This window comes from Lynx rufus, unplaced genomic scaffold, assembly GCF_022079265.1.
Source record: "Lynx rufus isolate CCGP_SWC_20201006 ecotype Redwood Valley unplaced genomic scaffold, mLynRuf1.p SCAF_38, whole genome shotgun sequence".
Classification (NCBI taxonomy): domain Eukaryota; kingdom Metazoa; phylum Chordata; class Mammalia; order Carnivora; family Felidae; genus Lynx; species Lynx rufus.
The window spans coordinates 862051-878575 of NW_025814854.1; the positions used below are offsets into that span (position 1 = coordinate 862051).

The 16525-nt window shown below is 60.0% G+C and overlaps 1 protein-coding gene across 1 annotated transcript in view; it reads right to left on the reverse strand.

Moving 5' to 3' along the window:
* Window positions 1–16525, reverse strand: part of LOC124522610 (regulator of G-protein signaling 12-like) — a 78771-nt gene that overhangs the window by 27849 nt on the left and 34397 nt on the right. The window contains exon 3 of the mRNA XM_047094153.1: window positions 12313–12334. Coding sequence (XP_046950109.1) covers window positions 12313–12334 — 22 coding nt within the window. The remainder of the gene's footprint in view (window positions 1–12312; window positions 12335–16525) is intronic.

Genomic DNA, 16525 nt, shown 5'->3' on the forward strand with positions numbered 1-16525 from the left:
GCTGAGTGGATGGATGGATGGATGGATGGAAAGACACATGGATGGCTGAGTGGATGGATGGATGGATGGATGGAAAGACAGATGGATACACGGGGGGGTGGGTGGAAAAACCAATGGATGGATGATGGATGGCTGAGTGGATGGATGGATGGATGGATGGATGGAAAGACACATGGATGGCTGAGTGGATGGATGGATGGATGGATGGAAAGACAGATGGATACCTGTGTGGGTGGGTGGGTGGAAAAACCAATGGATGGATGATGGCTGGCTGGCTGGCTGGATGGATGGATGGCTGGATGGAAAGACAGATGGATACACGGGGGGGGGTGGGTGGAAAAACCAATGGATGGATGATGGATGGCTGAGTGGATGGATGGATGGATGGATGGAAAGACAGATGGATACCTGTGTGGGTGGGTAGATGGAAAGACACATGGATGGCTGAGTGGATGGATGGATGGATGGATGGATGGATGGATGGATGGAAAGACACATGGATGGCTGAGTGGATGGATGGATGGATGGATGGATGGATGGATGGATGGAAAGACAGATGGATACCTGTGTGGGTGGGTGGGTGGAAAAACCAATGGATGGATGATGGCTGGCTGGCTGGCTGGCTGGCTGGATGGCTGGATGGAAAGACAGATGGATACACGGGGGGGGTGGGTGGAAAAACCAATGGATGGATGATGGATGGCTGAGTGGATGGATGGATGGATGGATGGAAAGACAGATGGATACCTGTGTGGGTGGGTAGATGGAAAGACACATGGATGCTGAGTGGATGGATGGATGGATGGATGGATGGATGGATGGAAAGACACATGGATGGCTGAGTGGATGGATGGATGGATGGATGGATGGAAAGACAGATGGATACCTGTGTGGGTGGGTGGGTGGAAAAACCAATGGATGGATGATGGCTGGCTGGCTGGCTGGCTGGATGGATGGCTGGATGGAAAGACAGATGGATACACGGGTGGGTGGGTGGATGGATGGATGCGCCCATGGATGAGGGAAGACATATAACATGCAAGAGACGGAGACAAAGTTTGGTCCAGAAGGAAACACGACCTAAACAATGTTAAAAGTCTTCCTGTTCCATGAGAGAACAGAGAGAAAACACCACTGATAAAACAAATTGAGGACAAGACCAAGAAATACTATTATGGAATCAATAAAAAGTAAAAAAGAGAAGAGTTATGCCTGAAAATCAAATTAATGTCATAGGAAAAAAGACTTTTGCAACCAAATTGCCTTTTAAGTATGGTGAGAACAGACTGATTCTCGATGGTATGGTGAGAACAGACTGATTCTCGATGAAGCAGAAACGTGAGGAAAAGAGAGCCTGTGGGCTCAGGAACCTGCCAGTGAGACCCAGTAAAAGAGTGACACTGAGAAGGCTGGCAGAAGGGCTGAGGGTGGGCCTCCTCTCCCCCCCCCCCCCCCCGTCCACACGGGACCCTCACTCCTCTCCCCACCCCCCGTCCACATGGGACCCTCCCTCCTCTCCCCCCCCCATCCACACGGGACCCTCACTCCTCTCCCCCCCCCCATCCACACGGGACCCTCCCTCCTCTCCCCCCCATCCACACGGGACCCTCACTCCTCTCCCCCCCCATCCACACGGGACCTCACTCCTCTCCCCCCCCCCGTCCACACGGGACCCTCACTCCTCTCCCCCCCCCATCCACACGGGACCCTCACTCTCCATCCTCCCCCCTCCCCCCCGGGACCCTCACTCCTCTCCCCCCCCATCCACACGGGACCCTCACTCCTCTCCCCCCCCCGTCCACACGGGATCCTCACTCCTCTCCCCCCCCATCCACACGGGACCCTCCCTCCTCTCCCCCCCCAATCCACACGGGACCCTCACTCCTCTCCCCACCCCCTGTCCACACGGGACCCTTCCTCCTCTCTCCCCCCCAATCCACACGGGACCCTCACTCCTCTCCCTCCCCCCCCTCCACACGGGACCCTCACACCTCTCCCCCCTCCCCCCGGGACCCTCACTCCTCTCCCCCTCCACACGGGACCCTCACTCCTCTCCCCCCTCCCACCGGGACCCTCACTCCTCTCCCTGCCCCCCATCCACATGGGACCCTCACTCCTCTCCCCCTCCACACGGGACCCTCACTCCTCTCCCCCCCCCATCCACACGGGACCCTCACTCCTCTCCCCCCTCCACACGGGACCCTCACTCCTCTCCCCCCCCCCGCCCCCGTCCACATGGGACCCTCACTACTCTCCCCTCACCATCCACACAGGACCCTCACTCCTCTCCCCTTCCCCATCCACACGGGACCCTCACTCCTCTCCCCCCCCCATCCACACGGGACCCTCACTACTCTCCCCCCTCCCCCCCGGGACCCTCACTCCTCTCCCCACCCCCCGTCCACATGGGACCCTCACTCCTCTCCCCCCCCGCCGTCCACACGGGACCCTCACTCCTCTCCCCCTCCCCCCGGGACCCTCACTCCTCTCCCCCCCCCTCGCCCCGTCCACACGGGACCCTCACTCCTCTCCCCCCCCATCCACACGGGACCCTCACTCCTCTCCCCCCCATCCACACGGGACCCTCACTCCTCTCCCCTTCCCCATCTACACGGGACCCTCACTCCTTCCCCCCCCCGTCCACACGGGAGCCTCACTCCTCTCCCCCCCCATCCACACGGGACCCTCTCTCCTCTCCCCACCCCCCGTCCACACGGGACCCTCACTCCTCTCCCCCCTCCCCCCGGGACCCTCACTCCTCTCCCCCCCCCGTCCACACGGGACCCTCACTCCTCTCCCCACCCCATCCACACGGGACCCTCACTCCTCTCCCCACCCCCCGTCCACACGGGACCCTCACTCCTCTACCCCCCTCCACACGGGACCCTCACTCCTCTCCCCCCCATCCACACGGGACCCTCACTCCTCTCCCCTTCCCCATCTACACGGGACCCTCACTCCTTCCCCCCCCGTCCACACGGGAGCCTCACTCCTCTCCCCCCCATCCACACGGGACCCTCTCTCCTCTCCCCACCCCCCGTCCACACGGGACCCTCACTCCTCTCCCCCCTCCCCCCGGGACCCTCACTCCTCTCCCCCCCCCGTCCACACGGGACCCTCACTCCTCTCCCCACCCCATCCACACGGGACCCTCACTCCTCTCCCCACCCCCCGTCCACACGGGACCCTCACTCCTCTACCCCCCTCCACACGGGACCCTCACTCCTCTCCCCCCCCTCGCCCCCGTCTACACGGGACCCTCACTCCTCTCCCCCCTCCCCCCGGGACCCTCACTCCTTTCCCCCCCCCCCCGTCCACACGGGACCCTCACTCCTCTCCCCACCCCCTGTCCACACGGGACACTCACTCCTCTCCCCCTCCCCCCGGGACCCTCACTCCTCTCCCCACCCCCGTCCACACGGGACCCTCACTCCTCTCCCCCCCCAACCACATGGGACCCTCACTCCTCTCCCCCTCCACACGGGACCCTCACTCCTCTCCCCCCCTCCCACCGGGACCCTCACTCCTCTCCCCGCCCCCCGTCCACATGGGACCCTCACTCCTCTCCCCCTCCACACGGGACCCTCACTCCTCTCCCCCCCCCGCCCCCGTCCAAACGGGACCCTCACTCCTCTCCCTCACCATCCACACAGGACCCTCACTCCTCTCCCCTTCCCCCTCCACACGGGACCCTCACTCCTCTCCCCCCCTCCCACCGGGACCCTCACTCCTCTCCCCGCCCCCCGTCCACATGGGACCCTCACTCCTCTCCCCCCTCCACACGGGACCCTCACTCCTCTCCCCCCCCCGCCCCCGTCCACACGGGACCCTCACTCCTCTCCCCTCACCATCCACACAGGACCCTCACTCCTCTCCCCTTCCCCATCCACACGGGACCCTCACTCCTCTCCCCCTCCACACGGGACCCTCACTCCTCTCCCCCCTCCCACCGGGACCCTCACTCCTCTCCCCGCCCCCCGTCCACATGGGACCCTCACTCCTCTCCCCCTCCACACGGGACCCTCACTCCTCTCCCCCCCCCCGTCCACACGGGACCCTCACTCCTCTCCTCCTCCACACGGGACCCTCACTCCTCTCCCCCCCCCGTCCACACGGGACCCTCACTCCTCTCCCCCCCCATCCACACGGGACCCTCTCTCCTCTCCCCACCCCCCGTCCACACGGGACCCTCACTCCTCTCCCCCCTCCCCCCGGGACCCTCACTCCTCTCCCCCCCCTCGCCCCCGTCTACACGGGACCCTCACTCCTCTCCCCACCCCCCGTCCACACGGGACCCTCACTCCTCTCCCCTCCACACGGGACCCTCACTCCTCTCCCCCCCTCCCACCGGGACCTCACTCCTCTCCCCCCTCCACACGGGACCCTCACTCCTCTCCCCCCCCCGCCCCCGTCCACACGGGACCCTCACTCCTCTCCCCTCACCATCCACACGGGACCCTCACTCCTCTCCCCCCCCATCCACACGGGACCCTCACTCCTCTCCCCCCTCCCCCCGGGACCCTCACTCCTCTCCCCTCACCATCCACACGGGACCCTCACTCCTCTCCCCCCCCATCCACACGGGACCCCTCACTCCTCTCCCCACCCCCTGTCCACACGGGACACTCACTCCTCTCCCCCCTCCCCCCGGGACCCTCACTCCTCTCCCACCCCCCGTCCACACGGGACCCTCACTCCTCTCCCCCCCCCATCCACACGGGACCCTCACTCCTCTCCCCCTCCACACGGGACCCTCACTCCTCTCCCCCCCTCCCACCGGGACCCTCACTCCTCTCCCCGCCCCCCGTCCACATGGGACCCTCACTCCTCTCCCCCTCCACACGGGACCCTCACTCCTCTCCCCCCCATCCACACGGGACCCTCACTCCTCTCCCCCCCTCCACACAGGACCCTCACTCCTCTCCCCCCTCCACACGGGACCCTCACTCCTCTCCCCCCCCCCGCCCCCCGTCCACATGGGACCCTCACTCCTCTCCCCTCCACACGGGACCCTCACTCCTCTCCCCCCCCATCCACACGGGACCCTCACTCCTCTCCCCCCCTCCACACAGGACCCTCACTCCTCTCCCCCCTCCACACGGGACCCTCACTCCTCTCCCCCCCCCCCGCCCCCGTCCACACGGGACCCTCACTCCTCTCCCCTCACCATCCACACAGGACCCTCACTCCTCTCCCCTTCCCCATCCACACGGGACCCTCACTCCTCTCCCCCTGCCCATACAGGATCCACACACAACCGCAGCTCACAGCCACGGGCCCTAATTATGATGTTACAGCTACGCGTTCTGCCGGCGAAATGTACCCTGGGGCCAGGAACCCAGGACAGGTGGCAACAGAGGAGGAGGGAGGGAGCTGCTAGCCGCGCCTCCCGCGGGGTCTGAGCCACCGGGCATCCTGAGCGCCCCCCCCGCCCCCCCCCGCCCCGCCCTGGTCCCCGGGAGAGCCCTGATCCGCCCTCGCGTCCTGGTGTGTCTGGCACCCTGTCCACCTGCCTCAGCGGCTGCCTGTAGGGACACCCGTGGTGACACTCGCCTGTTTCGGGCTTGCCGGGTTTGGTTGATCTTTCAAAACCGTTTTCTCCTTCGCTTTTTTTTTTAACGACTGAACGTATTTATAATACACATGCCTCATTTTACCCCAAAAGGTCGTTTTCCTCAAGGATGGAATATGTAAAAATAAAGTGGGTATTAAATGCCAGGGGCTGGGAGGAGAGACGTGGCGTCGGAGTCGGGTACATCTGCTCCGTGCCGCGCGGCTGCCGTGATCCCACACGCGGTCCTCCGCCTTGGAGCCTCAGCTCTCCCAGCCTCTCGCCTAAACGGGTCGCCGTCCGTTTCCGGGGTCTGGCTTCCCCGGCGGAGCACCGCCTGCGGCTCACCGGCGTCGACGTGTGCAGCCGCAGGAGGCGTGATCTCAGGGCACGCGAGCGACTCACCTGTTCTGATACACGTTTGCACCTGCCTAATGGGGCGGCCACCAAGACCAAAGTGAAACGCGTGCACCGTGACAGGCACGGCTGACACACAGCGTGGCTCCCCGGGGACAGGCTCCTCGGCCCTCACCGTGCGCGGCTCCAGCCGGGCCACCCCCTGGGCTCTTCCAGGCCCTGCGCCTCGCTCAGAAAATGCCAAGGCTGACGGTCTGATCCGCCCGGTGGTGGCCACGTGCTCACGAGCCCCTCCGCAGAAGACTCGCAGACCACGGCCGGTAAGGGAGTCACGGCCAAAAAATACACGCAACTCACGCGATTCAACAACAAAAGATCCAAACAACCGGAGAAAAAAGGACTTGCACAGACGCTTCTCCCAAGAGGAGCCGCCGACGGCCAACAGGCGCGTGAGAAGGTGCATCACTCATCATCAGGGAAACGCAAGTCAAAACGACGGTGAGGGATGACCTCACCCCCGTCGGAATGGCTATCATCAAAAAGACCAGAAGCCACAGGGGTTGGCGAGGATGCGGAGAAAGGGGACCCTCTTGCGCTGCCGGGGGGAGCGCGAACCGGTGCGGCCACTGTGCAGAACAGGATGGAGGACCCTCCGGCAATGAACTCTAGAACCACCCCACCGCGGGGTACCTGTCCGAGGGACTGAAACCGGATGTCCGCGCCTCCACGTTCACTGAAGCGCTGCTCGCCGTGGTCAGGACACGCAAACAAACGTCCGTCCTCAGGCCAACTGCGCCCCTTCGAGGCAGGCGAACAGACAAGGAAACGCTGGCGCATCCACACGGTGGAACGCCACCTGGCCCTCGAAAAAGAAGGACTTCTGCCTTTGAGACACATGGACGAGCCCAGAGGACATTACGCTGGGTGAGACGAGCCAGACACAGCCGCTGCGCGTTCTCCCTTGTGCGTGGATCTAAAATACAGCCGACGCCTGACGGGGCGCCGGGCCGGCTCAGTCGGTCAGGGGTCCGACTCCTGGTTTCAGCTCAGGTTGTGAGTTTGAGCCTCACGTCGGGCTCTGGGCTGACAGTGTGGAGCCTGCTTGAGATTCTCTCTCTCCCTTTCTCTCTGCCCCTCCCCAGCTTGCTAGCTCTCTAAGTAAATAAATAAACTTAAAAAAAATAATAACATACACATGATGCTTGAACAGCACGGGGGTTGGGATGCCCTAACCCTAACCCCAATCCCCACATAGTCGGAAATCCGAAAATCCATGCGTAACTTCCGACTCCTCAAAAAATTAACTAGTGACAGCCTACTGTTGACGGGAAGTCTCACCGATGACATAAACAATTCATACACATTTCATACGTTGTATGTACGAGATGCGTATTCTCACAATAAAGTCAGCCACAGGAAAGAAACTTACTAAGAAAATCATAAGGAAGATACATTTACAGGACTGTACCGCATTTATTGAGAAAAAAAAAACCTGTACCTAAGCAGGCCTGCGCGGTTCAAACCCACGCTGTCCAAGGCCCAGTGGAGTCCAATGCACAGACATAAAAGGCAGAATGGTGGTGGGCGAGGGGACACGGGAGACGTTGGCCAAGGTTGACAGGGTTTCACTTAAAAGATGAGTAAGTTCTGGGAATCTAAGGTACAGACGGTGACCACACATCACAGGCTCGTATCGTCCACCTGAGAGTTGCTGAGAGAGTCAAGCTTCCGGTCCTCGCCCCCGCCCCCCGCCTGCCAACACACAGAGGGAACCACGTGAGGTGATGGGCATGTTAATTATCTCGGTGGTAATGACCATTTCACCACAGCGCACACCTTAAACACATACAATTTTTATCTGTCAACCATGCCTCGATAAAGCTGGGAAATATAAAAATGAGATAATTTTGGAAAGAAAACAAGAAGCCCCTGTGCAGTGTGGGTACTGGTAACAGGGACGTGCCAGAACGCACACAGGCCAGGCACCCAGTGTGGCCGAGGACGTGAGGCCTGAACAGGCAGCCCTCCTTCCAGACGGCACCCTTCCCGAGGCCCAAGGTCCCTGCCGTGTGTAACCCTAGTGACGGGCTAAAAATGGCACCTCCAGGGACGCCTGGGTGGCTCAGTCGGTTGAGGGTCCGAGTTCGGCTCAGGTCACGATCTCGCGGTTCGGGAGTTCGGGCCCCGCGTCGGGCTCTGTGCTGACAGCTCGGGGCCTGGAGCCCGCTTCGGACTCTGTGTCTCCCTCGCTCTCTGCCCCTCCCCCACTCGTGCTCTGTCTCTCAAAAATAAAGAAAAATAATTTAAAAAAATTATTTTTTAATGGCACCTCTAACCGCACTCCACTCCGATTAGCTGCTAAATGGTCCTAACCTGCCGCACAGCCTCTTGGCCACCAGTTACAAAGGGGCTAACCGGCAGGGGACATCTCCCCGTGTCCCCGCGACTGGGCTCCAAGGACTGAGGCAGGGCAGTTGGCAAAGCCAAGGTCCGTGTCCCAGGGCAACAAAGCCCACTCAGTGCCATAGGCTCGGGCCACGTGGGGCTCCTCAACGGCCTGGTGGCAAGGAGCTCGGTGCGCGGCCTTCCCTGCCACTCAGGGGACACGCCCGCTACCTTCCTGCCGCCCTGTGGCTTGTCTTGCTTGGTATGTGCTTGAACAGGGCAGACAGAAAAACAGGAGACAGCAGGCTTAAAATGAAAGGCCATCTGCATTCAGAAAGCAAACAAGAATTAAAGATCACATGGCTTTCATCTGGTATTATTTCTGGTTTCAAAAAGGTTCCAGCTTCGATGTTAAAAGAATAACCAAAATTAGCAGAATTAACTGCTATTAGTTTATGGCATGGAGTTTACAAGTGACTTCAAAACTACGTGTCTTTGCGGGGGTGCCCGGGTGGCTCGGACGGTTAAGCGTCTCACTCTTGACTCCGGCTCGGGTCATGATCTCACGGTTCGTGGGATCGAGCCTGCATGGGATTCTCTCTCTCCCTCTTCCTCTCTGACCTTCCCCTGCTCGTGTTCTCTCTCTCTCAAAATAAATAAATAACCTTAAAAAAAAAACGTGTGTCTTTGTCAGTAAGGGGTGACGGATGGCAGCTTCTGGACAAGGACAAAGGGGATGGCCCAGACCTGCCCCGTGTGGCCGGCGCCTGGGTAGGAGACGCCCACCAGCGCCAGGGAGGCCACAGCCTCAACCCGCCGTCTCTGCGTTCGCGTTCTATCGAACGGGGTTCTCCTGGCTTGTCTGCTTGTGTGACCGGAGGCTTTCGCCACGAAGGGAAAACTCTGAAAGCCACTGTTCCAACCCGGGCTCCGGCCCGCACCCGTGCGTCCTGTGAACGCCTTCCTTCAGACGCCCTCTGCGCCGCCCGCCGTGCGTGGCACCGGGCCCACGGCGTGGAGGCCGCACGGTGACACAGGGGAGTGACCGGCACGACGGCCCTCGTCAGCAGTGCCGGGCGGCAAGGAAGCCCAGGCTGGTCTCACGGGGAGGCCCAGGCCTCTCGGAGGCACTGCCACAGGACCCAGAGTGCGCTGGCATACAAGGGGTCTGAGGGACACGTGAGACCGGGGCGGGAGGACGGGGTCACCACCACCCCAGCTCTGAGCAGGCAGAGAGCGGGGCCAGTGAGGTGTCGGGAGGGGAGCAAACCTCGAAGGGACGGCAGTTTAGGCGAAGGGGGTGCGGCCGCAGCCGCCTGGGGCCGGGATGCAGGGCAGGGACGAGAAGGCGGCAGGGGACATGCCCCCAAGGGGTCTCTGGGACTCTGGGACCAGCACACTGGGAGAGGGGAGAAGTGGGAGGCTCGCGCGGGTGACGCAGCGAGTGAGCGAGCCCGCCGTGCGGCCGGGGTGGGGGCGCTCGCACGGCTCCCTCACACGCCGCGCCTCTCCACCGCGAAAGCACATCTAGGGAGGGCAGAACGCGGTCTGACCTTCTGAGGATGTAGGAGTCGGGTGGGCAGGGACTCCTGGCAAAGCTGCTTGGTACAGAGTGAAAAAGAGAGAGAGAGAAAGCAGGAGAGCGAGCTTCTGTGACAATAAAGCCGCAGGGCTCCGTGGCCCAGGACGGGAGGCCCACGTGCCCCGCTCGCGTCTACACTGGAGGCCCGCGCATTCCCACCGGCCCACGGCCACCACGTCTGCGCTTCTGCTCCCGGGCCGTGGGCCTCCTCTGTGAGCAAGTGTCTGAATAACTTCCCAAGGGGGGGGGGGGTCATTACATTTTTAAGCCTCTCTTTAATGCTAGAATGTTCTTCCTTTCCTCGGGGCCAAATCTGCCCCCAGACTCACCCCAGGTCCTGGCGTGCCCTCCACGGAGGCTGGCCTCCTGCCCTGCCTTCACAGGGCGGTCTCTGGCTGCCGGCAGCAATGAGCCCCTCTCCTTCGGAGAAAGTGGGTAACACTCAAGTTGCCAAAAGTCGCACAACAGCATTGTCCAACTTCCTCCCGATAAAGCCACACGGCTAGATGGTGAGAGGTTGTAAGACACGGGGAGACACGGGGACACCGCGGGAGGCGGAAGGCAGCCGTGACTGCCGGTGCTTGCGAGTGAGTGACTCACCCGTCACCAGAGCCACGCGGGGTGTCCACGTGGACACCGTCCTAACCTGTGAACGGGGTGCTTTCCACACCGGCTCCCCAGTCCCTGCCCCCCTCCCGTGGAGACTGTGGGGCTGGAGCTCCTAGAACCAGCCCGCAAGCGCAATGAGAAACGTTTTCTTCTTACGCTCGGAAGAGAATCGAAGATGGAAAAGTGATAAAAGTATGAAAAACTGAATAAAACACACACAGGCTGTCGGTGCACTTCCTGAAATTCAGGGCGTGCTCGAGATGTAGTGGGCCCTTCCCCACCCACCTCTGCCGCAGAGGGCCTCGCGGGGCACAGGGGCCATCCCCAGAGACACTGGGGCCCGTAGGGCCCGGAGAGGGGGCCCCCACCTGCCACCACCACCAGGACACCGCTTCCTTAGCAAGGACACACTGGACCCCAAGTCAGGGGTCCCCCCCCCCACACGTGGGAGGCCTGGCTTCGTAAACACTGAGTGGACTTCAGGGCCCCCACACCCACTGCTCACGGGGGGAAAGTGTCCCAGCCTGATCAGGCCTCGTGTTTACGGTTAAACTGAACTTCTCACGTTGGTAAGTTTCCTGCAGAAATGAGCATCTTCCACCAGGAAGGATAAACTGAACAGCAGAAAGGGAATTTTATAAAAACCACTTTTATCCTGGATTCGGTTACCGGTCCTCTTTCTTTCCATTAAGGAAATGGTTCCCACTCCCAGCTGAAGACCGATCAAATGGCATGATTATCACTGTATGTGAAAAAGGGAACGTAATTCCTTTTATTAAAATAAATAAATCCCCAAACACAACCTTCAGGATCCGTGGTCTCCACCTCAGGTATCAGCACGTTTGTAATTCAAGACGTGCTCCGCGTGTGCCCACGACCGGTGGCGGCTCCCGGCCCCCCCTGCCCTCCGCGCCAGCAGCCCCGTCCAGGGCCCCCCACCCCACCAAAGCCAGCAGTTGTGGGACAACAGAAGGCGTCGAGGAAACCACGCTTAGTTTCTCTCTCCCGGGCAAAACCGGGGTAACCTCGGGCCCCACGGCCGTCCGGTTCCTGCTGCTCGTGTGCGTCAGACCTACGGCCAGCAAACAGTGAGAACACAGGGCTGAGACCTTCTGACAAACTATCAATTCAACTCTCCAAAGACAGAAGAATAGATTCATTAACACATGTAAAACACACACACACATAGCTTGTGAGCATAAGGACTTTATGAGTATTACGAGCGACAGGGAACCACCACGGAGCAAAAATGATGAGGTTACAGCAGGGCAACTGCCAGCGGGAGGGGACATGCCCGGCCACCTCCTTTCTGGACGGAACCCGCGACAGCTCCCACACACTATTCAGAGGCGGGAAGAGGGCTCTCACCTCCTGTCCAGCCCGCAGGCCTCAACTCACCCACTAGGCTGTTCCTAAGAAGGGAACACATCGCACTTCAGTCTCACCCGAATTTCCAGAATTGCTCAAATTCGGCAAGAGCTTTGAAATCTTCACTTGCTGGTTAAAAAGACGGCGTGTTTTAACTTGTCAGCACAGGTGGGACGAGACGTGCTGCAGCCAACGCCCGGACGGCCGCAAGGGCTCCACCCGCTCAAGGTCAGGTTCCTAACATGTCTCTGCAATAAACGGCTTCCAGAACTCGTGTCTCGGTCACCAGGGGGCCATGGGAAGTTCCCCCAAGTCAGCCCTGACCAAAACCCTCCCCCAGAGGACGGGGAAAAGCAAGGAAAACATCCCTTCTGAGTGAATCAATGGCAAATACACTTTCACAATGTGAACAAACACTCGATAAAAATAATAAAAATATACATCAGAAATTGTGACTTACCACCATCAGATACAGTTGCAGACTGAAAGAAAAGAGAGAGAGACATGAGTTAATGAAGCCTCATGACCAAGTCGGGCAACAGCAGGCCTGTCGTCTGAGGAACAAGCCGCCAGGTCCTCCGGAGGGGCTCCCGGCTCCCGGTGTGGGCGTCCGAGGACGACCAGACACCTCAGTGAGTCAGGAGCTCTGCTCCCACTTCCTGGGTGAACCCCGCCCAAGCCGGGCAGGCCGGGGACACGGGGCTCTGCGGAAGTCATCATCCTTTTCATTCGAAAACAACAAATCCCGGCACGTCTGGCATCGTTAGTAACACGCTGGAGAAACCCGGTTTGGGAGCCCGTCGGTGTGCATCGCCCGCAAGCCACACCGGCCCGCGCCAGGCCGCTCTGGCCCCTCCACCTGCCGCGGGGACCGGGCCCCTCCCGGTGACGGTGACAGGTGCCCGGGTGACGGCACGGCAGGGGCCAGGAGGGCACCCGCAGGGGCTGAGAGCAGAGGAGAGGAGGGGGGCCGCTCAAAGGCACCGGGGAGAAGACCCGACGAGTCGGGCAAGGGCGGAACAGGCCGGTAGGAAGGCAGGAGGCTGCGAGGGGGGGTCCCGGAAGGACAGGCGGTCGGATGAACAGAACGGGCCCGTCGGAGGAGGGCTCCTGGGAGATGCAGGCAGGTGGGGAAGGAGGGAGGCGGGAGGAGCAGCTGAGGAAGGACAGGATCCGGGCGCGCGCGCACCGGAAGCCGGAAGGAGCCGACGAGGGCGGGACTGAGGAGCCCGCGGGGACACCCTACAACCCTGTGGGACGTCCCGGTCACAGCAGGGGCCCAGCTCTGGAGAGCAGGTGCAGGCCAGGCCCGACGGCACTGGGGCTGGGCCTCCCCCGGCCTCCACCACGCGCGGGACCAAACCCCGCAGCTCGGGTTCTGCGGCAGGTTGAAGGCCGCACACGCACACGCTCCTCTCAGTAGCGGCCGCCGCCCTCCCTGGCTCAGTCCTGGGAGCCCAGCGAGGAGACAGACTTGCACTCGGGTCCTCTCTGCAGAGGCAGCCGAGACCTGAGCGCGGGGCTCGAGGAAGCTCTTGCCAAAGGCGCGGCTGACGGCCCATCCCCAGCGCCAGGCCCCCCGAGACCTCACCCCCAACCTGCGTGCAAGATGGGGGACCCCCTCCCATTCTGAGCCCCTCACCTCGTGGGTCTCAGACCTGGAAGGCTCGAGGGCCCAGCTAAGGGGTGGATGGCCTTCTGCCCCAGAAAAAGGGCCTGTCCTCTGACAGCCCGGGGAAGCCACGTCCTGATGGTTTTGGAATAGGGGCTTCTCGCTGTTTCAAACCATCGCGGGTCCTGGGGCAGAAACGCCCCAGAACCGTATCCTGGCACCTTATCGGCACGTTTCCAATAGTAAAACCACACACCGCTGTGTGTCCGGTTTTTACACGTCCATCTTGCCAGACGGGCAGGTGAGCGCGGACTCTGGCAAACCCGCCTGGGCCATCAGCCCTCGCCCCCCAAGGGAGTGACCTTCCTCACACAAGCCCCCTTCCCAGGCCAACACACCGCGGAAAGCCGTCCTTCCGTACTCACAGTAAAGCACCAGCAACCACGTCATAAAGTCAAATTATTCCCTTGAGATTATGCGAAGAAAACCCACAAGGCCACACATAACGTCGGAAACGCTATCGATAATAATACCAGAAAAACGAATCCTGAAACGTAAACCTCATAAATATGAAGGCCATGGCCGACTCCACGCTGTGCTCACAACGGAAAGTAAGTTCGGACGTTAGCAGATGGAGCAGATGCAGTACAGATCTCTACGCCCAGCCCCAAAATGAACTCGAGGCACGTCCCCGAAGCCAGAAGAGGTGGAAGAAGGTTGGACAAGAGAGGGGTGTCACGGAGCGTCGCAGGGCAGTGCGCACAGATCCAGGTAAAGCGCAACCAACATGCTTTTCACAGAAGTGTATTTGAGGGGCTCCTGGGGGCTCAGTCGGTTGGGCATCCGACCCTGGGTTTCGGCTCGGGTCACGATCTCAGGGTCGTACCCACGGCGTGAAGCCTGCTTGGGATTCTCTCTCTCCCTGTCTCTGCCCCTCCCCTGCTCCCAAAATAAATAAATGCACTTAAAAAATACACACTCTTTTTCCAGAATAATTTTAGATTTACAGAAAAATTGTGAAGACGGTATAGAAACAAACGTGCTTTCAATATACTGCTGCTCCATAAACAGCAAAGGAGCCACTAGGCGGGACCGAGGGGCGGGCCGGGCATCGAGTGCAGGGCGCAGGCCACACGCCCCGGGACTCCTGGGCAAAGATGGCCAGCTCCCAAACCGCCTGGGAGGAGAGCGGCCCAACTGAGGCCCACAGGAGTTCCAAAAAGTGAGCCTGCCCCAGTAAAAGCTCACAACTCAAGAATCCCCCCAAACCCAAGGGAAGAACCCATGAGGAGAAAGAGCTCCCCGAAACAACTAGCAGATCCTCAGACGCTGGGAGGCTCTGACACAGAACGTTGAATAAAGATGAAATCGTGAATCAAAGTGGTGACGGAGGAAAGAGGAAGTGAGGCGGCAGGCGTGACAAATAACCCTTGATGAGATGCTCACAATGAAACTGAACTGGTTGAAACGCGACGCTCGGTGCAGAGATTAGCAGTGGTAGGGCTGAAAAGAAAATCTGGGAATTGGAAGACAGCCCTGGAAAAGGTCACACTTGTGGCAGCTCAGAGGCCAGACCGGCCGGGAGGGTGCCACGGGGTGCCACGGGGATGCCTGGGGGTGCCAGCCTGGACACGGGCCAGCAAAGTCAGAAAGGAGCGCTGTCCTGCGGGTGCACACCCTCCATCCAGCCTGGAGAGCCACCCCCTCGGGCGCCCCTCACGCACGTCCTCCGGGAGAGGGGCTCGGGCGCTCCGTGCGTCACCCTTGTTCACCAGGCTCCAGGAGGGCTCAGCATCTCTGAGCCACGGCCTCAAACGTGTGTTTCCTTCCCTTTCCCCAGTTTGGGGAGCTGTGCCCAAAGAGTACTTTCCAAGTTTAAAATACTAAGGAAAGTTCTAGGCGTCTGGAAAGCCGGGGGCTAGTGGGCTCTGTGTGCTAAGGGTCCTCCCGGAGGGGCCTGTAAGGGCTCAGAGGTCACAGATGTCCCCCGCCCACCCCACATTTCGGAGAAACAGGTGACGACTTTTCCTGACCACATTATTTCATTTGTAAATAATGCACAATTACCATTAACCTAACTCTTCTGTTTACTGTCCAGTATTTATTCTACTTGTAAGCACACACCACCAGGGAGGGGCAGAGCTGGGCCGTTACGTCAGCCGATCCCCGCTCGGCACCCCAAGTCCTCAGCCCCTGACGTGGACACGGGAGCAGGCTGAGCACGGATCGGGGCCTTCGCTCCAACAGCGGGGAGAGCCGAGAGAGGCGAAGCGGCCTGCCCACGGCGACAGGTGCCGGCGGGGAGGAGTCTGGGAGGTGCCCTGTGGGGAGCACAGGGCACAGCACTCAGCGCTCCGCATTGTGGGAGGGGGTGGGGAGGCCTAGGCGGACAACCTGCCAACAATGGGGCAGTGGGAAAGAAGGGGAGCCCCCAAATCATTTCTATTTGCCTCAGGACCATGACACGTCCGATTCTGGCCCCTGCTACCCTTTTAAAGCCTGGTGTGCATTTTTTTTTTTTTTTTTTTTAGCACATCCTGGCCGCTGGAGGCGGGGAGCAGTCCCAAATGGCAAAGCTTCAGAAACTCCCACAGAACATTCCCAGAGAGCAGCTCCCGCAAGGGGGAAGCCAGCTGCTCAGTGTGACTGAAAGTCAGGCTTTCCCGATTTCTCGGCGTGCGGAGACCCCGGGCCACCGTAAACATTTTTATGAATTACAACTTAACATTCCTAATGTTTATTCTGTACAATTTGTGTTAATAAGTTGATTTCATTTGCCCGCATTTTTGGGTTCTTCCCAAATTCCCATACCTACATGTGATCCTTACAAAAGAAGCAGAATCGGTATGGAAACCAATTTGTCAATAAACTTCATAAAAAAAAAAAAAAAAAAAAAAAAAAAAAAAGAAGCAGAATCGTAAAACCAAGCTTCCAGGGAAGAAAGGTCCCTGTAAGTCAGCACTTTTCCGAGCTTCCAATTAAACATGTGCCGTAATCGTATAGCTCTAAAGAGTTCCAGCACATTCCTGCAAGACTGGAATTCAGTCTGTTTTTTTTTTTT